The 27,600-nt window shown below is 50.7% G+C and overlaps 1 protein-coding gene across 4 annotated transcripts in view; it reads right to left on the reverse strand.

Moving 5' to 3' along the window:
- Nucleotides 1–23,334, reverse strand: part of CRTAC1 (cartilage acidic protein 1) — a 150,034-nt gene extending 126,700 nt beyond the window's left edge. For all 4 annotated transcript variants that reach the window (XM_047701427.1, XM_047701431.1, XM_047701430.1 and 1 more), the window contains exons 1-2: nt 23,168–23,334; nt 4,666–4,865 (exon numbers count right to left, since the gene is read on the reverse strand). In XM_047701427.1, the coding sequence (XP_047557383.1) occupies nt 4,666–4,865; nt 23,168–23,191 (224 nt within the window). In that variant the 5' untranslated portion in view covers nt 23,192–23,334. The remainder of the gene's footprint in view (nt 1–4,665; nt 4,866–23,167) is intronic.
- Between the last annotated feature and the right edge of the window lie 4,266 nt (nt 23,335–27,600).

Below are 27,600 nucleotides of genomic sequence, written 5' to 3' on the forward strand. Positions count from 1 at the left end.
GAAAACAACTGTTATTCTGGGAGAGGACTGGAATGTGCTTGAAGGAGAGCTGGGGGGTTGATAAAGATGGATTTTTTACTTTCATCTATATTGTGTGGATTTTTTGGTGATAAAACACATGAGTGTTATCACATTGTGAGATCTATTCTAAATTAAAAGAGAAAGGTAAATGGAACTGAATGAACTAATCTAACATTATAAAGTTGTCAAAACTGATGATCAAATCTATTAAAATGTTTTACAAAGCAACAATTAGCACAGGAAGTTCCAAACTATTTTTCCTATTTTGTTAAAAAGTGCGTATGTGTATGTACATATAGACTTATATAGACTACATATACCTACATATATTTACATGGATGCTACATCTACCTAACTATTATCTACCTATATACACTATATGTATCTATATATACTTATAATAAAATGCATAAATCCTGCTTTGGTTAAACCATAGATAAATATCTTATTCTTTATCATTGTTCTTATTATTTATAATGGCAAACATATCTCCTATATGATTATGATTAAACTGGTAATTGAATACAGTTTGCCTTTTAAATAATTCAATTAACTTTAGTAAATTAAAAAAGTTTTCTGACATAGTTGCAAAATTAAGGACAACATGAAACACTGCTTTACGGTATGAGCATCCCTTTAAATAAAACCCTTCCAAGTGTGAAGAATGCGTTAAGGTTTTATCAAATGAACGCTCTGTGCAGAAAAACTGATCTAAATTGTGATTTAAACTTTACAACCACTACAGTCTTTCCATTTGAGCAAAACTTCTGTTGGAAACTGAAAGTGTGTGTGTGGGGGGGTGGTTATCTCAGGCCTCTGGGGATACCCCAGGAAACAAAAGCTGCTCTGAAGGAATTGTGCAAGATTGACACCAACAGGAATTCCTTTCTAGACTACGGGAGACTGTAGATTGAGTGTTCAGTTCTACCGAGAAAAGGGGAAGCTACTGAGCTTTTTATTTACCCAGAGAACCAGTCCTGAAGACTCTCCATGGTCTGTTCGTGCACGGATGTCTCTGGGGATGATCAAATCCTCCCCTCGACCCCTGCAGGGAGGAGACTGTATGCAGGGCCACAATTGTGCACCTGCGGATCAACAGATCAGCCCTCCATATGCGGAGGCACTCGCCCAGCTGTGGCGGAGGAGCAGAGCCAGCCCATTCCCTCCCCCATCCCCGCAGAACAAAGGGCGGTCATTTTCTGCTCCTCCCAGAGTCAGATGCACGCACACGCCTTCCATCACAATTAACTCAAGAAACTGAAACACAACACAAACTCACCCGCAACATGCTCAAAATCAATGCCATCAATACCCAGAACGAGGATACCAAAAAAGCAAAACAAAACAAACCTATTCAAAGAGTAAATACTCAAAGCAACAGGGCTCAAGTCAGACACACTACAAGGTCAACACATCTAAGACAAGTTCAAGTATGCGGCGCCTTATACACTGAAGAGCTGGTCATTATCCCACGGGTTGCAAAGGTAAATGCCCTCAGGAACCAGCTAATGGGAAAGTCTATAAGATAATACAGAGTGGGCCTGCCATGAGCTGGACCACAGGTGCCCCAGGGAAAAGGATTCACATTCAATTTTTACGAATTTCAACTCTTGCAGCATGATTCTTAAACAGAGTCTACAATCAAACAGAGATGGAAGTGGAGTTAAAATATGGGTATAGAGTAGATGACATAGAACAAGAGTCAAAGCCAGAAACGTGGCCAAGTCCACAGAGAATACAATGCAAAGCAGTGATCCTAGCTGTCATTATATAAAAGAATGGTGACCACTAGGTTTATACCTTCAAATGCAATGGCAAAGAGAAAGTTAAAAGAAATGGCTTATTAAACTCTAATATGAGGGATTCAGATTTGTCAAATAGATTCTTGACATAAGTAATTGAGCTAGATTACAAAAAGATTGCATACATTCTCTTGGAAGGCTTTCAATAAATGAACCTTCTAAGAGCTATAGGTGTGGCCTTATTGGAAGGCAAGGGGTGGACCAAATGACCTCCCAAGGTCCTGATTTAAATATGTCTATACAGTCAACCCTTGGTTATCCAGCCCAAAGAAGAAGACAGTGACAAATCATCCTAAGCTCAAGATAATAGAAAGTTCTATTTGCCTTTGGAACGTATTTTGGTACTTAAACTAGAACGTGTCTTTCTGACGCTCTGAGAATTCACAATGCTTCACAATAGCCACACAGAAGGCATGACCTGGAGCTGGGAGGCTGCCCAATTTCGTCATCCTGTCCTCCACGCAAGCCTTCTCCTCTGCAGGGAGCCGGCAATATCATCTTGCTGAAGAACACTCGGCACCCCAAACTTTCCCAGACAGGGCCTGCCAGGCTCAACCCTTCCCTGGGAGATGAGAGAAGGCTCTTTCCCTGCTCTCTGGCTGACACAGGTTGAGGACCACAAAGTGCCTCAGGTCCCGTGGTCGGCAGTGAGCTAGCCCGGATTTATCTCTGTGAGGTGACTGCAAAGGATGGTCTAATCTCCCTACCACTGAAGACAAAGAAGTAAACTTCTTGAGCTCCTTGGAAGAGACCGAGGGAGGGACTTCATGGAAAAGGAAGATGAAATGAATGCCGAGCACTTGGAAAGAAAGAAACTGCACACTCGGGAGATGCAGCGGCAACTGTGCGTGTCCAAGGATGGGTGTGATGGAGAGCTGTACCTGAAGCCCATGTCCAAGGTGAAGGGCCAGTGTGGTAACCGCACTGAGCTGTAGAGGGCTCTGGGTGAGGGAAGGATGGTTGCCCCACCATCCTCTGTCCTCTGTCAGTTCCTAGGGGCTACTAAGGGAGGCTGGTGCCACCTAACAGGAGGCAGGACCAGCCAGGACTTTTCAGACAGCCTCAAAGTCCTGGAAGCAGAGGCTCAGGGCTCTGGGAGGCAGCATTTGATGAGGTGGGCTGCTTCTTGGTCAGAGAGACACCAGACTGTCACTGAGTACGGACAAGCTGCTCCAGTCACCTCGGGCAGTAAGGGTCATCACAACACCTTCTGATGTTCCTTTTTCTATCACACTCTGTTCTTTACTTTTTCCTTCAGACCCAGAACTGTGCTAACTTCAATGTGGCTATTTAATTTAACAATTTAATTTTAATTAATGTTTAATTTAAAAAAATTAAACATTCAGTTTCTCAGTCAGAGTAGCCACATTTCAAGTGCTCATCTGCCCCCTGTGGCTAGTGGACACCGTACGAGACAGCCCTGACAGAGAACATCTACATCATCGCAGAAGGTTCCACTGGACAGGGCACTCATCCCGACTTCTAGAAGGTCTAGAATCGTGTACCTTCTACTCTTCACAGGATAGAAGAAATGAATAAGTGGAAGAAGAAGCATGCTTAACAAAGTATATCTTTCCTACGCATCATCACAGCCGATCCTTACCCCATCCGATGTGGTGGGTGGGGGTGAACTTCAATATGCCCATTTTACAGGTGAGACAAGTAGGCACCACATAGCTAAGGAACTCGCACAAGGTTCACAATTGTTGGGGGGTATGGTTAGGATTAACACCAGGTCTTCCAGTTCCAAAGTCAGTGCTTTCCACTGTTTCATGCAACTGCTACAAGCGATGCCACCTAACAGTGACTTTGTTTCACACCGCCATACAAGCTCAGCCTCCCAGAAGGAAGAGGACAGGCCCTCGTGATTTTCTGGATCGACTGATTTTTTAAGTGATAACAAAACTTGGCACAACCGCAGTTCAGTAGCTCTAGTAGGGAAGCCTGGGGTTCAAATCCTGACCCACCCATGTCCCATTTAATTGATGGGGCTGATCGCTTCCCACCCGATTTCCTTTTCTCATGTATGTACTTCACAGTATTGTCAGGAGGCTTAAGGAAGACAGGGCCGGGGAAAGGCTCAGCACGGTGCCTGGCAACGAGGGCTCGAGAAATAACACTTATCGACGGTTTCTGGCAGAACTGACAGCACACTCGCGCATGCAACACCTTTCCTGATTCTTCAGATGATCTATTGGAATCTCATCGAGGAAGGGACTGATTCAAGATCATGAGACTAGAAAGCTCTAGATCTACAGCATGAACTCAAGCTATCTGGACTCTGAATCCTATGCTTTTCTTACTACACGTGTTGCTTCTCGGGAAAGAAGGGAGCAGTGGACACAAAGGCATGTTTTAGAAGAAGTTTAGCTGTCCTGAATTCCCATCTTTCGCCTTTCTTTGAAAGGAATGATTATTGTCTTCCGAGTCTTACGGGAAATGCTGTGCAAAGGCCACTTTGAGCAGGAATTCTAGCATAATCGTCACCTTTAAGCCCTTCCTATGTAGAGCTTCTACAATCCCACTGCTAAGGTAGTGTTACTTGTATAACAAGGAGACTTAAAAACACGAAGAGCATGTCTTGAAGCAGAGCGTTCAAATTCCCTCCCTGAAAAACCATCCAGCCTTCATCACCTCACTGCTGTAGCAAAAGGCAAGGACATGGCCTTCCAGAGGCCCAGCGGATCCCAGCCCAGACCTAGGAATGAGAGGAGCCCAGCCCAGACCTAGGAATGAGACTACGAATTGTTGCAAACCATTGGCTTTTGGTATTTTTTACTCAGCCTTATCACAGCAAAAGCTGACTAATAGATTCGTCAGACTCAGGGTGGGAGTCACTTACCCTGCCACAACGATCTCAAAATCTCCATCATGATCCACATCGGTGACTGCCACACCATAGTTGAGCTGGGTGGGGTTGCTGTCATAGTCAGGGGGCAGGACCGTGCTGGTGACTGCAGTGAACATGGGTTCAGCACGCTGAGACCCCTCAGTTGGGGGCAGAAACCACAGCAGCAGCAGGAACAGTAACATCCTGAACACCTGCAACCAGAAGTTACAAATGTTACTGAAAGATCTCCTAACCAAGCAGCCTGGAGTAGGCGTACGAGTACCCCCTCTCCCTACCCCCCCCAGCCCTCATTCCTGGAGGGCTTGGCCATTACTGAGGCTGCCACTTTTCTGTAACACCTGCCCTGACCAGTGTGTTTAAAACCACAGCCTGCCGGGGCACCTGGGTGACTCAGTGGGTTAAAGCCTCTGCCTTCGGCTCAGGTCATGATCCCAGGGTCCTGGGATCTAGTCCTGCATCTGGGTCTCTGCTCATCTGGGACCCTGCTTCTCCCCCACCCTCTCTCTCTCTGCATACCTCTCTGCCTACTTGTGATCTCTGTCAAGTAAAAACAAAACAAAACAAAAACTATAGCCTGCCTGCATCCCACCGGATCACCTTTTCCCTGCTGGGCTGCTTCTTTCTCTATCACTGTAAATCTACTTATTCATTATGCTTCCTGTTGTTTGTCTCCCTCTGCTAGAATGTAAGCTCCACCAGGGCAAGGATCGGTGGGTTTTGCTTCCTCAGGCACACCAAGCCAAGGACAGAGTCTGGTACAGAATAGGCACTCATCACACAGTTGTTGAGGGAAGGAAGGAAAGAAGGAAGGAAGGAAGGAAGGAAGGAAGGAAGGAAGGAAGGAAGGGTTGAATATAAATACATTGGCCTCTCCCATACTCCAAAAGAAAGATTGGGAGAGTGAAGAAGATAACCAGCCTCAGTCCCTGGTGGGAGTGAGACTCCCATGGGTATCCTGGTCTAGAACAATAGAGGCAGTGAAGGATTTTCCTTCTACGGGACACATCCCAGAGGTAGCCTGGAGGGAATCTGCGAAACTGGCAGGTTCCTCTGGCCAGGGTCCCTCCCCAGGGTGGCTGGCCATCATCTCCAGATCAGGAAGCAGGCAGTTAGGGAATGTATTCCAGCAGGATCTGGCGGTGGCCCATCATTCACTTGGAGAAATTAAACCATTGTGTGCGTGTTTTATTATAAATTAATTATGTATAATCCGTTGTATAATTCATTATTATATCTCTAACATAACTCAGGGTGTTGCCGAGCCGCCTGGGGCCATGGGAGCTGGCGGATGGAACCCAGGAGACTGATGAGAATGGCCAAGGAGGTGGAAGGACCCCGCCCTGCCCCTGTGGGAGCTACAGATGGCCCACCCAGAGACTCTAACTGCAGGCCTGGAGGCCGAACTCCAGAGTATTCTAAAGGCCCTGCTGGAATAAGTCCCACAAACACTCCTGCGCAGGTCCAGTCCTGCAGGCAAAGTGGTGCCTTCCTGCCTTCAGAAGGCAGCAGACCCCTTCCTGATGGAACTCTTCCCGCTGGCATGCCAGTGCGTCTGGCAGCCGAGAGCAAGGCTGAGTGAGGCTGATGTCTTAATGAACAGAAGATGCAAAGACTGACTCTCCATATGGAGACAGACGCTCCTGCCAACAAGGGAGCTTGCCTCCGTTCAGGACCCAGAAACCCAAATGGAGGGCCCAGGCGCTGCCTTCACAGTCGGACATGAGTCAGAAGCCTCCCTAATGCCTTGCTGCTGAAGCTGGCGTGAGACCCAGGGGCAGGGCGCCTACTGCAGGACAGAAACTAACCTCGGTGAGCCTTCCTGGGAAGGAGGCTTTTGCACTGTGTTCATGAGGCACATGTTGGGTATTGCACTAGCAGAGTGAGGTCAAGCCTAAATTACTGAGATGTCTGAACAAGACCGTATCTTCTGGGCTGTCTAATCACCAAAGGCAAACACATCACTCTGAGAGTTAAGCAACTTGGCAGGAAGTTTGGTTGGATAAAGGAAACTTATAATTGGATTAATGAGCAGCTGGTGGTCAAATGAAGAAGCTAAAGAGTATTTAATAACCCGCAGAGACATGCTGAAATGTAGGGTGGATCTGAAGGTCACTGGTCTTTTCAAGGTATTTCTACCTCTATTGTAAGGACAGCAAATGAGAGCCAGATCCAATTGATTGGCAGTGGATTGAAAGAGTACTGTGATCAGATTACAAGGTTTGCAATGGACAGAGAAAAGTAAAGTGGCATAGGGTGTAACTTCTAGACGCTACTTAGTCCCTCCCAGGCATCATACTTGTGATCTGGGTCACTGACACCAGGGAGGGAGGTCCCATGGGGTAATATCAGAATTCTGGAATAGGTTTCAGAAGCACATCACTACTGAAAAATACTGTATAATAACTATTTTTTCTTAGAATGCCCACTTAATCAGGAAGGCTTGATGTTCTTTACAAGAGAGTCATAACTTATAAAAGTAAACATCTGGTAGAAATTTTCTAATGAAGGTCATGAGGGGCAAGAACCATGATGCAGCCTGTTGATTTTTACCTTTTCTGTAAAAAGGTGAACTTAAAAAAAAAAGATTATTTATTTATTTATTTATTTATTTGAAAGAAGGAGACAGAGAGAGCATGAGCAAGAGTATGGGGAGAGGGGAAGAGGGGAAGAGAGAAGCAGACTCCCTTCTGGGCAAGGAGCCCAACACAGGGCTCAATCCCGGGACCCCAGGACCATGACCTGAGCTGAAGGCAGATGTATAACAGACTGAACCACCCAGGCTCCCTGAAAAGATGAACTTTTAATTAGGGGAGCCATATGAAAGAGGTAGCTACTCTCTGTTAACCATTTCCAGAAAAATAACCTAAAGCAAGATTAAAAAGAAGTAATAAACTTATGGGCTGACCTCCATTCAGCTTGGTGACCTTGAACAAGTCACAGCCTTGGTGGGTCCCAGCTTCTCTAAAATGAGAGTTTGGGACAGACTTTAAGGGTCCTTTCCAGCTCTAAAATTCTACAATGAATTAAAGGATTTTTTTTTTTTTTAAGAAGCACACCTTCAGCAGTTTTTCTCCTCAGTGCCTTCTATAAACTTCAAACCAACCTGTGTGATTTTCCTCTCCGAGCACATTAAACCTATTTTGAACAAAACAGCTTTTCGGCAGGGTTCTGCAGTAGTTCCCCCACAGAGGCCACGGCCAGAGAGGAATCAACCATCACCATTGTGGAATCTGAAATCACTCCACATGGGCAGATCAGTGGATGGCACCCCCAGTGGGGCAGGGGCCGAGGGGTGCAGGGAGAACATGCACTTCACATGTTATTCTTCTGCTTTGTCAACGGCACTCCGTGCACCCACCTGGGCTGTTCTGAACCAACGTGAGTTAGAGGGGAAGCTGTGAGCCTATCTTTGTGGCAGATCGGGGAACAGTTATGGTAAAGAAACTCAGGAAAAGATCTGGAAAATATCCACCTTGTACACTCAGGGCTCATGTGAAAGAAATCATGGAAGGGCTTCTCTGTACCTTGACTACTTAGACTGGTTCCCAGACCTGGAGCCTCAATACCAGCTAAGAGTTTGTTAACAAGCAGGATCTTGGGCCCCACCCTAGACCTAATAAATAAGAATATGCATTTTAATAAGACTTCAGGTGATGTGAATGCACATTAAAGTTTGAGAAACACTGCTCAGCTGGAGCTATACACTGGAATCATTTGGGGAATTTTGTTTTCTTTTCTTTTTTTTTTTTTTTAAGGTTTTATTTATTTATTAGTCAGAGAGAGAGAAGGAGAGAGAGCACAGGCAGACAGGGTGGCAGGCAGAGGCAGAGAGACAAGCAGGCTCCCTGCTGAGCAAGGAGCCCGATGTGGGACTCGATCCCAGGACGCTGGGATCATGACCTCAGGCGAAGGCAGCCGCTTAACCAACTGAGCCACCTAGGCATCCCTTGTTTTCTTTTTTTAAATACTGTTGTCTGACAATGATTTCTTGGATATGACACCAAAAGCACACAACAAAAGAAAATATAGATAAAAAGGATTATCTCAAAATTTAAAGCTTTTGTACATCAAAGAACACTGCAGACAGTGAAAAGGCAACCCACAGAATGACAGAAAATATTTGCAAATTGTTTATCTGATAAGGGATTAATATCCAGAATATATAAAGAGTTCCTACAAATCAACAACAATAAAAAACCCAATTAAAAATGGGCAAGGGACTTGAATAGACATTTCTCCAAAGAAGGTATATACAAATGGCCAATAAATATGAAAAAGATGCTCAACAAGAGTAATCATTAGGGAAATGCAAATCGAAACTACAATAAGATACCACTCATATCCATTAGGATGGAGATAGTAAAACAAAACAAAACAAAAAACACCAGAAAATGGCAGTCATTCGTGAAGATGTGGAGAACTAAGACCCTTGAGCACTACTGGCAGGAATGTAAAATGGCATAGCTATTGTGGAAATTCACTGTGCAAGAGTTCCTAAAAAAAAACAAACAACCACCCCCCCAATACAACTTCCATGTGATCTGGCAATCCCACTTCTGGGTTTACACTGGAAAGAAGTGAAAGAAGGGGCTCAAACAGATTCTTGTACACCCACGTTCAAAGCATCATTATTCACAAGAGCCAAAATGTGGAAGCCACCCAAGAGTCCTTCGACAGCTCAACGGTAAACGAGATGTGGTCTATACCTAGAATGGAATGCTATAACCTTTAAAAAGGAAGACTGTTCTGACACACGCTGTGACATAGATGAACCATGAAGACATTGTGCTGAGTGAAATAAGCCAGTCACAGAAGGACATGGACTCTGTAATGCCACTTAGATGCAGTACATAGGGTAGTCCTATTCACAGACACAGAAAACAGAAGGGTGGTTGTCAGAGGCTGATGCAGGGAGGAGGAGCAGGGAGTTAGTGTTTAATGGACACAGAGTTTCAGTGTGGAGATGGGTGGTGGGGATGGTTGCACGCCCACGTGGATGTGCCCAATGTCACTGAACTGTACACTTAAAAATGGCTAACATGGTAAATTTAGATACCAGGTATCTTGTCTAACACCAAGACAGTCTCACTTAACTGGCACAGGGTGCAGCAGGGGCACATCAGAGTTCTAAAAGCTCCCCCATGTGATTATAATATGTTGCAAAATTTAAGAAACACTGTTCTATACCAGTGCTTCTCAGACTGTAATGTGTATGTGAATCATCTGGCAATCTTGTTCAATTGCAGCTTCTGATCCACTAGATCTGTATTAGGGTCCAACATTCTTGATTTCTAACAAGTTCCCAGGTGATGCTAGGGATCCTGGTCTGCAAGTTACACACTGAACAGTGAGGTTCTGCACTATAGCTCCCAGTCAAGAAACCAGGGTATATACTACAGAGAAGGGATGTGATTATTTCAGGAACCTGCTTCTCACTCTCTAGATCTAAGGAGCTGAAATCAATGGAGGGTTATGCAATCCTCAGAGCTGCAGGCTCCTTTTACCCGTATACGCTCAAAGTCCTAGCTGTCTTCAGCTCCAAGTTAAATTACCATACTTAATATGAGGGGACAAAGAAGGATTCTGGTTCCAGTTTTTACCAGAAAGTGAGAAGAGGGTAAGGGTTGGAACTGGAGGGGTGGGGGGTCAGGTCCAGGAGAAAAGGGATGGCTATCATCAAATGCCACAGCCTAGAGAAAATGGGTTATGGGCAGGAATTTGCCGCTAAGACAGAGAGGCTCGCCAATGTGTTCTTAAAAATCATCATAGTGCCTAGTACTAGTTAGTGCTTAATTAATGTTTGTTAAATGTTGAATATGCCCAAGTGATAATATGAATCAGCAGAAATGACTTGCCACTTGTCATAGAGTTATTTAAAAACTCTTCTTTGCCTAAAGCAAGGCTTCTCAAACTGTAACGTGCTTACAAATTACCTGAAGGTCTTGGGCAAAATGCACATTCTGATTTGGTATGTCTGCAGTGGGGCTCAGTTTCTATACTCTCACAGAGCATCACATGAGGCCTCTGCAGACTTCACTTTTAGTAGCAAGGCTCTAGACCAAGGCTCTAAACCCCAGCTGGCCCACAGAACTCACCTGGGAGTATTTCAAAATACAACATGGCCCAGGTCCTTCACCCAGTTTCTTTTCTTTTCTTTTTTTTTTTGAAAGATTTTATTCATTTGATAGACAGATATCACAAGTAGTCAGAGAGGCAGGCAGGGAGAGAGGAGGGAGCAGGCTCCCCGCTGAGCAGAGAGCCCGATGAGGGGCTTGATCCCAGAACCCTGAGACCATGACCCGAGCCGAAGGCAGAGGCTCTAACCCACTGAGCCACCCAGGTGCCCCCTTCACCCAGGTTCTGATTGAATTGATCTGGGGCGGGGCTCAGGCGCTGCGTATTTCTAGAAGCTCCCCAGACGATGCTGATGGACAGCCTGGGCTGAGAACCATGGCTCTAGACTCACGTCCTCAAGATCTGGGAGTGTAAGCTGCGCTCGGCTTTAAAGTGAAAAATGTTTCTACTCCTCAAATGTCCTCAACCAGCTTGTTGAAGTACATGAAGAAAACCTACTTTTAGCTAGAGAATGTCACCGGAAGAGGTGAGGTTGGGAGTTTGGGGAAGAAAGCAGAGCAGGCTGGGACTGCATGAAACAGAAGGGCTGCAGGCACCGGGAGTGACCTCACATTTTACATGGCTGACCTGAGAAACCTCCTGTCACACCACCGTCAACATCTGAATCTTTGGGGAGAGCGTGGAAAAGTTAAACATAGGATCAAAAAGCAGGTTGAACTGAAAGTTTTTGTTTTCTTGAATGCTTGGGCATGAGGCACCTACTATGTTCTTGAACCCGCTGAGTGGCGTGGAGTCAGAGGTTAAGCAGTAGGTGTGGAGGGAGGACACCCAGGGCCAAGCAGCCTGGAGGAGGCGAGGCTAAGTACCAAAGGCAGAGCTTGGGCCAAGGGGCACAGGGCCAGAGCACCCGGAGCCTCGGTAAGGAACGTGGGCTGCTCCTGCAGGGGAGGTGTGGGGAGGAGGCCGGGAGGGGTCTGGCTTAACAAGGGGAAGGGATGCTAGGACTTGTGGTTCAGGCAGTGAGAAGATTGCTTTGTAATGATTTTAAAAAAGGATCCATAAGCAAACTTCTTGAACAGTCCTTAGTGGGATAAAAAGAGGGGGGAACCCCAAAGCGTGGAGTCAGGGACCTGGATTTAGATCTCAAGTGTCCCCACCCCCACAATCCCCATCAACTAGGTAGTGACCTTGGGCACGTTCCTCCATCGGTCAGCTCTTCAGTGTCGTCACCTGTGACATGGGAAGCAGAGGACACACCAAGGTTTCAAGGGTTAGGTGAGCTCGCGGACACCTGTTGGGGGCCAGGCCGGGCTGCGCTCACTGCTTGTTCCCCGTCTTGCTACACGATAGTGTTGGGTCAGATAGTCTATAGACATTGGCTATGAGGCGGGTCACATGCAGCCAGACTCAGTCTTCTGTGGCCTTGGGACTTTCCTGAACTGGGTCTGAAAGCTGGTAACCAAGCAACCCAGATCTCGGAGTGGGGTCAGGCAGCTGTGGGGGGAAGCTTCCAGGGCAATTTCCAGGGCAAGCAGTTCCTTAGCAATTATCGAAAGAGCCAAGGACACCACCCCAAGCTCTCACAAAAGCAAGAGACCTGAATGCTTCAGATGTTGAGAATGAGCCGGGAGCACAGACCTTTTCCAGACACTGTAGGGGGGCAGAGTCTCACTCGACAAAAGAGCCCCAAATGCTTCAGAAGTTAGAAATGAGCATGGAACACTGACCCTTTCCAGACACTATGGGGGGCAGCGGCTCTGGGGAGTAAGGCAGCCGCGGGAACACTCCGTCCCGCAGAGGCCAAGCCCCACCCAGGAGTGACTGGAACCAAGGCATCTTTGGAGAAGGGCTACCAGAAGTTGTCTTGGTTCCTTTGCCCACAGTGACAATCCCCGTAGACCCTGGGATCCTGCTGTCGGTGCTGGGGTCACAGGGAGAAACTTAGTCAACATGTGCTGTACCTGTACAGGGGGAGGGGGTTGGAGGCGAAAGCACAAAGAAATCACTAAGGGAGCTGGGGGCAGGGCAGAGACCCGGACTGCTTCTGAAGAGGTAGGGGGTGTTGCCACAAATTAAGCTGAAGGATGCTCAGAAGGCAGCTGGATAGGAGGGGCAGGAGGGAAGGGAGAGCATCCAGAGAATAGAGCCAGAGGTGTGGAGGACCCAGCGATCACCCCAGCCTGCCCTTCTTACACTCCCTATCAAGGCCCCGATCCCCGGGTCAGGGGTGGGGAGGAAGCATTTATTTCCCACTCCTGAGGTTTGCTTCCAGAGGACCTTCCACTCGACTAGAGCATGGGTTCTCAGGTGGGGGCAATTTTGCTCCCCCTACCCTCCCTCCCGGGATACCTGTCCATGTCTGGAGACAGTTCTGGTTCACACAACCAGGGAAGGGAATGCTACTGGCATTCAGAGGGTAGAATGCCAAACTTCATACAGTGCACAGAACAGCCAGCCAAACAAAGAATTATCTAGCCCAAAGCATCAAGAGCGTGAGCTTGAGAACCTCCAGGACCAGCGCCATATTCCTGGCCTCTCTCCTTCCAGAATCCTCCTCCTGAGGGCTGCAGCAGGGTCTCCCAGACTGCTCAGTGTGCAAGAACCATGCAGGAGAGCCCTTTCTGGACCTGCCTCCTGACAGAGACCACTCTCCGCCACGGGCTGAGGCTCAGCCCCTGCTCCCCCTCCACAGGGAGCCCACTCTGAAGCCAGGCCTTCCAAACAGCTGTATCAGTATGGAAGGTGTCTGAGACTTCCCTCTCTCCTCCCTTCTTCCTCCCCCTTTCTCTCTTTCAGTTGGTCCTGAATCTGAGTAGGGAAGGGGGATGTTATTCACTGGGCCCCTTTGAACCCCAACACCGTCACTCAGGTTGGAAATCTGGTGTCACAATGGGTTCTTGCGTCTTCCTCCTTCCCCACAATCGCTGGATCACCACGTCCATTGTGTTCCATGAATACTTCTCAAAAGTGCCCAGTCTTCCCAACCCCACTGCTGGAGATGCACCCCTCTACCCTTCCCCCGAACTGTGGCAATACTTGCTAACTACCCCCTTCCTCTCACCTCACCCACTTCTACACGCCTGTCAGAGCTCCATTTCTAATCTCAGAACTGATTCCATCTCTCTTCCACTTAATTCATGGGACTCTGGATACCAGGCAGAAGGGTTTTCACTGCAATTTTGTGTAACAAGTCCTATATGAGGAGTAGGTAGTAATAGTGACGCTTGTCTACTCCCGACTGGGTGCCAGGCGCTACTCTCCCCCTTTGCACAGATGATCTCCTCCAGTCCTCACAGTAACCTTGTGAGGTGGGTTTTATTATGGACCCCATTTCATAGATGAGGAGACTAAGGCATGGAGACGTTAAGTAACCTGCTGAAGGTCACAAAGCTAGGGTGTGGTGGAACCAGATTCTGTGTCTAAGCCCCCTGGCTCTGGAACTAGAGTTCTTGGACGCTCTGCTATAACGAACTTGTCTTAGAGCAGGTGAGATGGAAACCCACTGGAAGGAGCAAACACCCCCCATCCAGGGGAGCTGAGGGAGAGCCAAGAGAGGGGCGGCGGCGGTGAGCTGACCGAGGGGACAAGGTGGAGGAAGTGTCCCCGGGCTGAGGGGACAGCAGAGCATGTGGACAAACAGCTTGTGTCATGCAGTGAGGCTCTGTGTGGTGGGAGCACGGGATGGGGCAGGACAACCTCTGGGAAAGAGGATGGAGAAGGGGGGTAGCCTGGTGAGCCACAGCAGCCAGGGGTGGAAGGGTGTGTTAGAAAGACCGCTGTAGCCATGGGGTGTGGAGAAGCCATGGGATGATGCAGCTGGAAGATGGGACTCTGGCTGGGAAGCAAACCCTGGGCCTGAGTGGGGGAGAAAGCTGGAGGTCTGGAGGTGCCCTTCCCTCGGCCATTACTCACTCCGTATCCCCATGCACCCACACTGTAGCAGGCCCTGTGCCCAACGCTGGGAGAACAGCTGGGAACAAAGACCTTGCCCCGTGGCGTATATGCTCCGAGGCCTCCATCATGGGTGTCTCTCCACCTTGTCTCTGGCCAGGTCCTCTGCGTCGCCAAATGCTAGAATTTCTGCCCCTCCCTGCCCCCAGGGGCCACCCGTCCTCTGCGTCTTCCCCAGCACCCAGAAAGTAGCAGGCTTCCTCTTCTCTCCCGCTACCTGGGGAAGCACCACGTGCTGCCAGCAGCCGCACTCCCCGGCAGAGGGCAGACTGGCTCCTGCTCCAGAGAAGGCAGGTGAAAACTCAGGGGCCCCGGGAAGGAGGTGCCCCGGAGACCAGCAGGCTAATGAACCTGGGTTACTGTGAGTGAGCACACGAATGGCATCTCCCAGCCCTGTGCACCAGGTGCAGTGGATCCTGCTAGAGCATCACGAAAATCCGAGACTTCCCTGTCTGTGGAAGGGGCAACGGTATGGAATGATGCCCGTTCCGTGCTGAGCGTGGTGCCCGGCTGACAGGAGGTCCGTCTGTGGCAGGGGAGGGCAACAGTGATTGCGCTAAGACCACGGCCAACGGCTGTCTGTGGGCCAGAAGAACGCAGCTCAGGAGGGGGCACCCGGGCCCACTAGGGACTCCCCTTCCAGGAGTAGGGGCCAGAAACTGGATGGAACACTTGAGACTGTCAGACTTCAAGGAATAGGCTTGCTTCCATGACTAATTTGTCTGGGGAGCCCAGTGGAGCTCGCTGACTTCTTCAGTGCTGCTTTCCCAACACTACTCCTCAATTTCCTGACTTCCACCCAGGCATACTCAGTCAGGACACGCCCAGGGGCCAGGTTGGAAGGGACACCTGAGGCCTGGCTCCTGACCTCCAGGAACTCGCGGTCTACCGGTGGTGAGACCCATGCACAGGGAGAAGCTCAGAACAGCAAGACGGCTGAAGTGCGGGGGCGGGGGGGGGGTGGCTAGTGACGTGGGGGTAAGGGCAGGAGCAAAGGAGAATGGAGATTCCACGGGACCCGCATTCCATGTGGATCATGGAGTGGCTGTGACACAGCTTTAGTGGACACGGCAAACGTGGGGGTTGCTGGAATGCAGTGTCCAGGGTGTGGGGCGCAGGGTGCGGGAGAAAGTGGAGGTGGCCGCTGGGGCCTGTAGGGCCTTCCCGTTATGCCAAGGCAAGGAGCCTGGAGTCATGCCATAGGAGAGGGTGTGAAGTGGGCTGCAACATGATCACATGGTCAGCCACGCACCGCAGGAAGAGCGTTTTAGGTTTGGGGCAGCAGGCTGCAGGACAGACAGACGGTGCTTCTGAAGAGCGAGTGAGAGTCTCACAGAAGGGATGTGGGCATCCTGGGGCAGCAGCGTGGCGTGGCACTGGATGACCTCCCAAGTGCTTTTCCAGGCCTGAGAGTCTATGGGTCAGAGTTTGTTGCCTTTTTCCCCTCTAAGTCACTTCAAGTGTATTAACAGACCTTGCTATTTAGAAGCACGCCCCTGGGAATCTTCCTGCGAAGTAGTGATTCACTCCCTAGTCTGTCTTCAGTGGAAATCCAAATTATCCTCTCTTCTCTCAGCTTAGAGTGAGGCAAACCTGCGCTGCACTTCCTTGCAGTAGCCTGGTGGGAAGGAGGGAGGAAGGGGAGAGAGCACACAGAGAGAGGGAAAGAGGAAGAGAACCTGGGCCTTGCTCGGGGCTCGGAGCTGGCCACCATCTCACAGGGTGGGCCCTGCCTGGGCTCCCCAACCCCTGCCTGGGCAGCGGGACCTCGGGGTTTCTGGAGCCTGCTGGGAAGAAGGAGCGAGAAGGAAAAGTGGCCTTGCTGATCCAGGCCAGTTTGGAGATCCACTGTCATACCTAGAGTCACCTCTGGGCCAGAATGGCCACCTACATTCACCTGTTAATCCACCCAAGTACCCACTGAGCTCTTGCATGTGCCAAGCACGCTAGGCATGGAGTTCATGGTGAGAATGAAAGACACAGTGCTTTCCTGACACTGCTTACAAGGCAGTGTTTCTTCTCAGGGACTCTTGTGTCCCCACTTGCCAAAGCCTCCTTGGACATACATAGCTTCTCCGTTGAGAGGTGCATGGTTACGATCTCTGAGGAAGAGTCTGTTCCTAGAGACCAGGATGAAAGGGAGTGTGACATCCTTTAGACAGTGTGTCTGCAAGAGACGGAAAGGGCCTGTCTGCTTAGCTCCTCTGTTATAGGGACGGACTGGGGTGTAACCTTGATCCTCTAAGGAGAGACTCAAGTGACTTCCTACCTCCAATCCTGAGCACACAGAGGGCAAGACCAGAGATGGGCCTTCAGTGAAAAGCACCAACAGAGGCTGCTCCTGCCAATCCTTCAAGAGCTCCTCTGCCCATGCAGGCTGGGATTGGGCTCCCAGGCCTGTTCCCCATCTAGACAGCTGAACCAGGATTTGTCTGACACGAGGGGTCCTTATGGACAGACATCAAAATAGGGTATGGCAGGGATGCCGAGGGAGAACCTCCACTTGGGGGCTGCTCTCCAGGCAGGTGGACATTGCTGTTAGAGAGGAAGTCCCTGCAGTCCCTCCCCTGGTCAATGGGACAGCCTGAGCTCAGCAGTGATTCCCGTGACCTTGTCACTGTACTTGTTGGGTGCAAACGAAGATAACAGTAACTAGAAACAACGGGAAGTGTCATTTTATACAATCTCTGCACTTGCAATTCTTTCGTGGCTAATTAAAGTAATATGTCAAAATGTCCCTTGAAAGAGATCTTTAAGAATATGTCTGTTAAGTAAACAAGGTTTTACTAATTAATGACTCGCCTTCCCATCCCTCTGTGAAGTTCCTTGCAGAACTTCCCTGTGCCAAGAGGGTTGAGCAGGAAAGAATGAAGTTGCCCCCTCCGCTTCCCAGAGGGAGTGGGGACAAATCCAATCGGTTGTCATTTGTGGCGATATCAGTATCTCCTCCGGATGTTGATCAGATTTCCTGGGCTGGAACCAACTTACAGGGCAAGGGTACTGGAATTATTCCAAGAAGAAAACGCTTTGCTTCTTACGAAGCCAACATGATTTCTTTCAAGGAAAATTTTTATCTTTTTTAAAAAAAGTGGCTAGGGTTTTTGAAGGGCAAATCTTTGGACTTTTCTCTAAAGGTAATGATTATGATATACTTATTTGCTAAGATCACTTTCCCCCTCCTCCAGCCACACATACACACACACACACACACACACACACACACACACTCAGAGAGGCATGCGGGTGGGGGGGACGAGGCACCCAATATTACACAATGAGTCAGTGGCACAGCCAGAAATAGAACTTTCCAAACTCCCGAATTCTTAATAATAGCAATATTAATAATAGTCTCTTTATAATTTTCCAAGTGTTTTCACAGCTCCCATTTGATCTTCACAACATCTTTGAGAGAGTTTGAGTAAGTCGGTCTCAGCAAATAGGAGATCTGAGTTCCAGACGAGCTTGGCCGCTGGCTTGCTGTAGGACCCTCACTAAGTCTTTTCACCTCTGTGGGTCCTAGTGTCCTGAGCTGTGAAATGGGAGAGCCGGATGAGAACACTTCTGAAATCCCTCCCACCTCCGGTGTGCTCCGATTCTATGTGGCCATGCTCCGGCCCAGGTTTCTCAGCCCTGACACTATTGACATATTAGGCCAATTTTTCACTGGGGGCTGTCCTACGTATGGTAGGATGTTCAGCCTCATCCCTGGCCTTGCCCCACTAGATGTTACTAGCCCTCCCTAGCCCAGTGGTGACAACCAAAGATGTCTCCAGACACTGCCAAATGACTGGGGGGCAACGCAGGCCCTCTGGTCGCTGCCAAAGGATTTCAATAAGGTCAAGATCATGAGTGGTTCAGCAGCAAAATGTCCTCCTGTCGCCAAGCCCTTCACACCTCTCTGTCTACGTTTCCAATGCAGCCTCCAAGTCCTTTGCTGCTTCTCATTTCTTAAATGCCCTAAGTGGCCCAGGGTGTGTTGGGTGTGATAATGAACCAATTGATTTCATACTTTTTCCTAAGCAGAGTTCACAGGTTTATGTCCCCTAAGCAACCAGCCAGGCTCCCCAGAAATCCCTCACCGAGCCCTGGCTGGCCTGGAAGCCTGTATCTGCAGCCTGCAGGAGGCTGAGGAAGCATGGATTTGTCAGCACTCTTAAATCACTGGGCTCCGAGGAAGGCTTCTCCCAGCACAAAGATCCTTCCTTAGGAATCAATAGCTCAGGGCCCTTCATCACATTCAGAATTATCCTGGGACCTGTAAAATTTCTTTTCCCCAAGTATGGCAGAACCCCCAAATGAAAACCCTAGGGTGGGGGAGGGGAGAAGGCAAGGAGGGAGCCCTGCTGAGGAGGCCTTGTCCATCAGTCCAGATGTTGCTTTGAGCAGGGACCGATGTGCAAATCTGGACACTCAGCCTCGCTTGCTTGGAAAAGGAAGACTCAGTGTGGTTCCCAGTGATCCTGCAATAATAACTTCTTCCAGCTGAATACCTCCTTACATCTTGCTAAGGGCAGAGGCATGTTAAAGACTGTCTTCCTTCATCTTCACTATCCTACCCTTATCACAGGGTTGTCAGCTTCACCATTTTGCAAAGGAGGAAACTGAGGCATGCAGAGGTTAAGCGGTTTGCCAAAGGTCTCTAAGCCAGTGAGTGGGGGAGCCAGATTCTAAGCCTGTATCCTTCCTACTACACTGGGCTGCCTTCCCAATGAGAGTAGGGGAAGAGTCAGCCACCTAGTGGGGCTCATGAAAAGGGTGACTTCTTGTTTTCTCAGGGTCTAATGCCACTTCTCAAACTCTGTGTCCTCTTCTCATTCAACAAAACACCAGAGAGCTTGTGCTCTAGCCATCTTCATGTAATTACATTCCTCTCCTTATCCAGACCAGAACAAGCCCTGGGAATGCAGGCACATTTCTTCAGCTAGAACCAGGAGCTGGCTCAGACCCCAAGCGCACCCTCTCAGAACCCCACTTCCTAAAGGAGGGGCTGTTGATCTCTGGTGGTCCACGTAATCTTACTACCTTCCTCCTCCCCCTGAAGACTAAGACCCAACTTGCCTGTGAGCCTGGAGGAGAAGAGGAAACTCAAGCATCTTCCCCAGTAACAAGCATCCCTTGGATGAGCTTTAGGGACAGAAGAGGATCTGGCTCTCAGAATTCTGGCTTGGCGGCACTCGTTCCTCCTGAGGGTTGCCACTGAGTCGGCCGCTGCTCCGAGGGGACCCCAGAGGAGCTCTATGCCGTGTGCAAAGGAACAGAGTGGGGAGAGGAAATGGAAGGGTGGTCCACAGGCCACTCAGCAAGCCTCCTCCTGCCCAGGGCCCAGCTCAGATGTCGACAGTCACACTCACAGACCAGAAAAAGGGCAGGGGAAATGGCAGTATCTTCCAGGTCACCCAAGAAGCCCTAATACAAGGATTCTGCAAAAACAGAACGTCCTAGCACTCTGCCCTTGAGCTGGGAGCGGCAAAGATGGGGAAAGGGGCAAATAATAGTTGGGAACTCTCCACTTCATTCAGGATCTGAGTACTGGGGGTGCCAGAGGCAGCAGTGGGATGCAGGACTGGGAGAGCCTACGCTGGCATGCCCTCGTGAGAGAAAGGAAGCCCTCTGGCCTGGCTTCCAAGACCACAGCGAGGGACTGTGCTCTTCTAATGCCTGCATGCATGGACTGAGAAGCGGAGTTGCTTTCTTTCTGCCTAAAAGACGGCTTGGAATAACGAGATAAGATAGTGGACGGAAGGGAAAAAGCAATTCAGAATTTCTATTACCTGTATATGTACATTACAAGAACTTTACCTGCTCCTCGCTCTGAATAACTGATTCCAAGAAAACTTCCCCAAATTTACTAAATTTATTAATTTGCCAATGTCAGCAATTATGAGTACATAGTGTGCTGAGAACACACATCCATCTTCATGGTAAAGAAGAAGCAGGTCACAGGATTGGAAAGAGCTCTGCGTAGGGAGCTGGAAATCCTGAGACCTAGTCCAATGTTTTCCACCAAATAGCCATGTGACCTTGGGCCACACACTGGTCCTGACTGGGCTTCAGCTTTCTCATCTGCAAATTAGGTATGCATGTGAGTGTTGGGGAAGGGATGAGGTTGGACTAGATGCTCTTTGAGGATCCTCTCTTCTAGGATCCTCCCTTCAAGCCCTAATGTTCTTGGACTCCGTGGGCTCATAACGAATTCAAAGGACCCACCAGAACCAAGCGCAAAGGAATGGTCTCAGAGAGCAGGTGGGACTGAGCACCAGCTCACCTGCCCCATTGCACCTGAGATCACAAGGAACAACTGACATCCAGGAAACCCGTGGTAGCAGGGCTCCCGCCATGAAGGTGAGGGTCGGGGGCTGTGGTCTGGGCTTGCCCAAAGTGTTTAGTTACCATGGTCTGTGAAGGGCAAGAAGTGGGAAAGTCAGTGGTCTCCAGCTGGGTGCCTTTGGCGCCCCCTACTGGACACCAAGGAGCCTGCTCCACCTTTAACCTTGATCACCTCCGCAGGCAGCCAGAAGACTGAGAACAGGAGACTGTCATAAGCACTTTCATAGTACTGCCTTTGTGGTCCGTGGTCCTCTCTCCACAACCGTCTAGGTTTGACTCCCTAGAATGACACAGGCATTTGGTCTACACATTCACAGGGGCACTCCTGTGCAGCGAAAGGACGTCTTAAGCAAACACCAAGGTGCCAAATAATAAACATCAGGGTTTAGAACGCCAGGTGCAACCTGGTGTTGGAGAGAAGGGAAGAAAGATGGGAAGAAGGGAAGAAGATGGAGAGAAGGGAAGAAAGAGCAACAAGGAGGTATCTCCCTGCACAAATCCCCAGTGGAGAGAAGGTGTTGGGAAATGGAGCAGAAAAATTTTGACCGCAGGTGGAGGATGGAGCTGGTTGGGGGTATGGATTGATAACCCCCACAGGAGATCTCCAGGCTGAAGGAGCTCCCCTAGGAATCCAAAACACCCACCGTGTTCAGGAATGGGGTACAGGTGAAGGATACACCCCGACTGAGCAGCATGTCTTTGACCTTCTCCAGAGTCTATTAGTACCAACTACAAGTCAGAATATTCTACTTGTGGTCCACTGTGGCAGCACCAAGACCCTAAACTCCCTTCATTGCTTCTTAAATTGACTTTAGGACCTGCTACCAGAATGATGTTCTTCAGTCAGAGGGAGAGAAAATGCTTCCTCAAGAGGTTTATTGGAAGAACCGCCATATTCCCACTTTTCCATCCTCCATCTCCCCTTCCTCATGGCTGAAGTGAGGTACAGCATTACTCTGAATTTGCTCTGATTCAGCCTTGGGTATCCCCAGCCCCAAGTCATCAGGGTAAAAAAAATCTCCCATCAGGAGCAATTCTCTTCCCCCATTGAGTTCTCGCCTGATTCTCAACAGCACTACAGAGCTGTCCCCTATTCTTGGAACCTTTTTGCCTTCTTTTCCACCTGGCTTCACTTGAGAAGTCCTGCACCCATCTCAGAAGACATCTCAAGTGTGACTCAAGAATGTGTCCTGCCTGGAGAGCTGAAGCTCCTCCTGGGACGCACAGAAGCCACACTAGGTGCCCAGCCCACCACCACCGCCAGCAATATTCATTAGTCATTCCCGGAGGAAGGGGAGTGCCCCCCTCCCAACCTCAGGAGCATTCCGAGACCACTCTGGGAGGCTCCCATCCAGGCTGGGATGACTTTGGATTCTTGAGTTGGTTTCTGCAGAAACGGGACTAACCAGGACTCCCAACTACTGTACTGCGAAGAGGCGCGCTGCATTGTTGGGCATGCCCCCAAGCCTGGCCTGCTGCCCCATCCAAGCCTCCAGGTGCCCCCATGGGCGGAGAAGGATCCCCGGCTCCCCCGGAATGCCTGAAGCTGGTTTGCCCGAGACAGACTGCGAGCGAGGAGACCACACCTCGGTCCAGCAAAGGCAGCTGGCAGCTACGCCGCTCGCGGGGCTAGCTCCCGGAGCTCTCTGCCCACCGAGCGCTGTGCCAGGACCTCGGCTTCCCCGGAGAAGAAGCTCCAGCTCCCCGGGGCTCTTCCCCATTCTGGCAGCATAGTCACCGGGTCGAGGCCAGTAGCTTCCCCGGCCCGAGGCTGAGCCCCGCTGGGTGGCTCCAAGATACCCGCGGCACATCCCTCCTCACCTGCTCCGCCCCCCTTGCCGCCCCAGTGACCCCTCCCCAAACGGCTGACCTCCAGCGCGCCCCAGCACCTTCCCCGCCAGCGGGGCGGGCTGTGGTCCGCACACCCCAGCTGCCACCTCTCCTCCACCTCCAGCCCCGCGCCCGCCTCGCCCCCAGCCCGCGGGGGAGGCTCGGCGCACCGGTCGGGTCCTGCGCCTCTCGGTAAGTTGGCAGCACAGACGCCGTCGCCGCCACCCCTGCGGGCGGGTCGGGAGGGGCGCGCAGGGCGGGAGAAACTTTCTCCGCCTGAGGGAGTGGGTGCCCGGGAGCGGGTACTCACGCCGAGGTCAGCGCTCGGAGCCATCTTCGGGCTCTCTCAGCCCCACCGCCTGGGGGCGCCGGAGCGCGGGCGCTCGCTGCCGCCGCCGCCGCCGCCGCCTTCCAGCTCCCAGCCCCGGTCCCGGGCTGGCCTCGAGCCTCCCGCCCCGCCACCGCTCGCTCGCTTTATACAACTCCACTCGAGCGCGCCCGGGCTTATGTAAAGGCTGGCGGAGACCCGCAGCCAATGGCGCGGCGGCTGGGGCGGGGGGGGGGGGCCCGGACGGGGGGCGCCCGCGCGGCCAATCGCGGCGCGGGGAGCCCGGGCAGCCGGTGGGGGAGGGGACGCCTCCCCGCGCTGATTTAGGAGCCGGGATTGCGGTGGCAGCAGCCGGCAGCCGGGCGGGCCCGGTGCGGCGCGGCGGGCGCTGGGGTGGGCGGCGGCGAGGGCGGGCGCCCCCCTCACCCCGCCTCGGCGTCGCGTAACCTTCAGGAGGCAGCGGCGCCTGGCGAGGAGGGGCGAGGCGAGGGCGCCTGGCCGGGCGCTGGGGGCCCGGGTCGGCGGGAAGCGGGGGTCCCTCGGGAGGAAGCGCGGAGAAGGAAGGCCGGGGGTTGGGGAGTGAGGCGAGACCCGGGGTCCCGGGGACCCGCGGCCACCCCAGCGCGCGGGGCCGAGGGTGGCGGCGCGAGCGGCGGCGCAGCCTTGCCTTTCCCCGCGCCGATAGCGATCTGGCGTCGCCGGGCCGGAGCGGCCGCGCAAGGCGCGCTGATGGCGAGATTTCGCGCTGCGGAGCGAGCGCAGACCCGATCTTTATCCGGCCTGGGAACGTGTCCGAGTGCCTCCCGGGGACTGCTCAGTATGGAGAGCTGAGCTTCGCGACGGCCCCCAGAGGGCGGGGAGCGGGCGAGCGCAGCTCGGAGAGCAAGCGCGGCGGCGGAGGCGGCGGCGGGCCGCGTCCCCTCCTCCTCTCTGGTCCCCGCCCGCCGCCGCCAGTGCCCCTACCCCACCCCGCAGTGCTCCCGCCCCAGCAGCGCGAGGGCTGAGCTTAATCCGGGGTCTCCCAGCAGGCCCACCGGCTCTGGTCTTTCCAGCCTCCCTTACCGCTCTGCTCACAGGTACTGCTAACCTCCTGCTCGACCCCCCCCAGCCCGCCGCAGTGCCCGGGATGGTCTAGGCCTCCCCGGACCAGGGGCCACGCGGGCCAAGCTTGGGAAGAACGCGCTAGGTCAGCAGTGCCCAAAATACCCGTGTGCTGGGCAGGAAACGGACCTAGATCGATAACACTCTGAAGACAAGTCCTTTGTTTTGCGCCTAGAATAGAGCTTGGCACAGAGTAGGCGCTCAGTGAGGATTTACTAAATGAATTGTGAGTTTTCTTGGGTGAAGTCTTTGGGTTTCGGAAAGCTGGGGCACGCAAGGGGCCCTGGGAGAGAAAGACCTGGGGATACGCCATCGGAAAGGGAGCGAGCTGGGACTTTTCCCATCTCTGGATGCCTTTATGACTGTCTCTCTGTTTCTGGGGACTTAACTCTTAAAAAGGATTCCTGTGGTTTTGTTGTTGTTTTTTAAATGGAGGCCCCCTGCCAACTAGCCCTGGCCCCAGTTATCCCCAGATTTTGAGTAGAACTACCAAGCCTACTTTGGCCTGTTCTCAGGTCTCTGTGATCGTCCTCTAGAAAAAAAATAGCTAAACATAGGCAATCTTTTTAACTTTGGGGCCCTGGAACTAGCTTAAGATCTTAATCCTTTGAGGGTTGTGGACCCTTTTGAGAATGTGGCAAAAACTATTGAATCCTTCCTCTAGAAAGATATACAAACACATGTAACCCCCCCCCCCCCACACACACATACAAGCACATCTCCGAGAATCACCTCACGATCATTAGGGATCTCAGGTCTTTCCTGGGGTTGTGCCGAACGTCAGCCTGTTTCTCTAGGGGGCCTAAGGTGGTGGCTTATAATCATTTCCCTTTCGGGGATCAAAAGAAACCTCTCAAAACTTTCAAGATTCTGATTAATGTTATGGGCTTGTTTCTTAGAAAAATGTTCGTGGTGTATACATGTTGCCATGCAAAGTTAGGGGGTTCAAGGATCCTTAAAACTTCATCTAAGACCCAAATTAAGAACCTTCACTTAGCAGCAAATAGTTTGCCCTAAGGACACTCCTGATTCCCAGCTCTTTCCATAGGAAGTCCAGTCTGCCCTGCACCCTGTGACATCATTGCTCCCACCGCGTCCAGAGGGCATCTGAGTCATATGGTGACGGCCTTGGCACCTAAGGGGCCACCTCCACACTTGTTTCTGAATCTTGGTCCCCACCATCCTCTTCGCGTGGAGATAAGTTGCAGGTTGTCATGTTCTGTCTGATCAACGAGCATCCCTTAGCCAGAAACTCCAGCTCAGGGAGATACCAAGTGACTGGTAATAACCGGTTTCACTCAATCCCAAGCACCTGAGCACCCCTTTCTTGGTTTTTGTTCTCACCTCTCTCTGCCGGCGAAGCTGTGACCAGCAGCCCCAGCTGTGGAGGCTCACCTCACCTAAACCCGACAGATTTAGTAACCAGTGCAGTAATTATCAGCATTAGCCATCCAGATGTGACTAGGCTGTCTGCATGAAAGAGCTCTGTAATGATGTCACACTTTCCTGCAGCCAAGGAAGGGTGCAACAGACCAGAGGTGCTGGGGAAGGACAGAGAAATGCAGGAAATGATGGAGACGTTCTTTCCAGCAAGTTCTCCAGGGAATGCAATCTGGTTTCTGCACTTGAACTTGTGAGGGCTGAGCCAGCGGACCAGGCAGACCAGGTACTATAATTTCGAATTCCTCTAATGTCCTCCATGTCCCTCACTCAGTTCATGGCTGTGTCCATGGAGAATCCAGCCCTGTCCTGCCTGTCTCACTGTAGACATCTTGCCCTCACAAACTGCCCAGACACACCTTGCTTTCCTGGGACACAGGTACACTGTTAGGGACTAAATTTGCCCCTCCCCCAACCCCAATTCATATGTTGAAACCTTGACTTCCAATGTGACTGTATTTGGAGATAGAACCTTTAAGGAAGTAATTAAGGCTAAATGAGGTCACAGGGTAGAACCCTAATCCTTGGGATTGGTGTCCTTATAAGAAAATAAAGAAACACCAGAGGCTTCCCTCTGCACGTGGACCGACGAAAGGTCGTGTGAGGACACAGACAGAAGTGGCCATCTGTGAGCCAAGGAGAAAGGCCTCTGAGGAAACCAAACCTGCTGGCGCTTTGATCTGGGACTTCCGGCCTCCAGGTGTGAGAAAATGAATTTCTGTTGTCTAAGCCACCCTGTGTGGCATTTCGTTATGACCACACAAGCAGACTAAGACACATACATTTTCTTTCAACACACTCCTTACCGCTAGCCATCCTGTTCAGCCCCCTCCCAATACTCTGAGTCCAGTCTTCTCCACTCTAGTCTCTCCATATCATCCTTCCACAAACCTAGTCCAGTCTTATCTGGGACACTTGCCTAAGATGTTTTCTCATCTTCTGACACCCAAACTAAGTGTCACCTCCCTCACCACCTTCCCAAACTGCTCTGGCCAGTGAGCTTTGCCTCTTCGGCTCTGGTGCTGGTCGTCAACGTCTTAGTACTCTATTATGCACGCTGCCCAGTTTTCTAATTTTTCTTATGCATAAAACTTGGTCATCCTATCAGAATGGAAGCCCCTTTAAGTCCCGAGTTTGCACCTTATGCTTGACCACATCACAGATGCTGGCATGACACTGGGCATGGCGTGAACACACAGTGTTTTCTGATTAATTTATTCCACACTTACTTTAAAAAACACACTTACTTTAAAAAAAATACCAGAAAGGTTATGTGGCGCTTCATTTTCTAAAAGCTCAAGACATTTCCTGTGTGTCGTTTCAGTTACCTGAAAGCTTATTGGCGGGGGGGGGGGCTCTTGGGAACCAGGTGCCCTCTATAGTTCAGCCTCCGATGGGTTACACAAGTCACTTGGAATCATACCAAGTCAGCCCTTCTTTCTCCAGCTCAGCATATTTCTATCCTTGCTTTCCTTGTCACCCTCACTGACCCACCTAGCTGAGATGGAAAGAAAGGGCCAGGGAATCTCAGATCTTCGAGTCGCTTCCGTTGGAACAGATCTGTTGCAAAAGAACAGAGAGATTACTCCAGTTGTTCAAGTCCTTATCTCAAGCCCTTAAGGCCAAAGGGGTTTTAAAATTCAGAAAGTCCCACGCACTCTGAGACATCCCCAGGGAGGTCTTGGATAGCATCTCTTAAACGGGACCCGCCAGTATTTCTACAGCAAAAATATGAATGTTCTCACGAAGGATGTGGGAGGATAAAGTAGCTTCACACCAGTTAGGTCAGGTTTTGTCACCAGATGACTTTTGGCACCAAACCCGCAAACAACACAACACAAAAATGCGTCTCTTGACTTTCAGGGATTGGAGAC

This window comes from Lutra lutra, chromosome 14, assembly GCF_902655055.1.
Source record: "Lutra lutra chromosome 14, mLutLut1.2, whole genome shotgun sequence".
Taxonomy (NCBI): domain Eukaryota; kingdom Metazoa; phylum Chordata; class Mammalia; order Carnivora; family Mustelidae; genus Lutra; species Lutra lutra.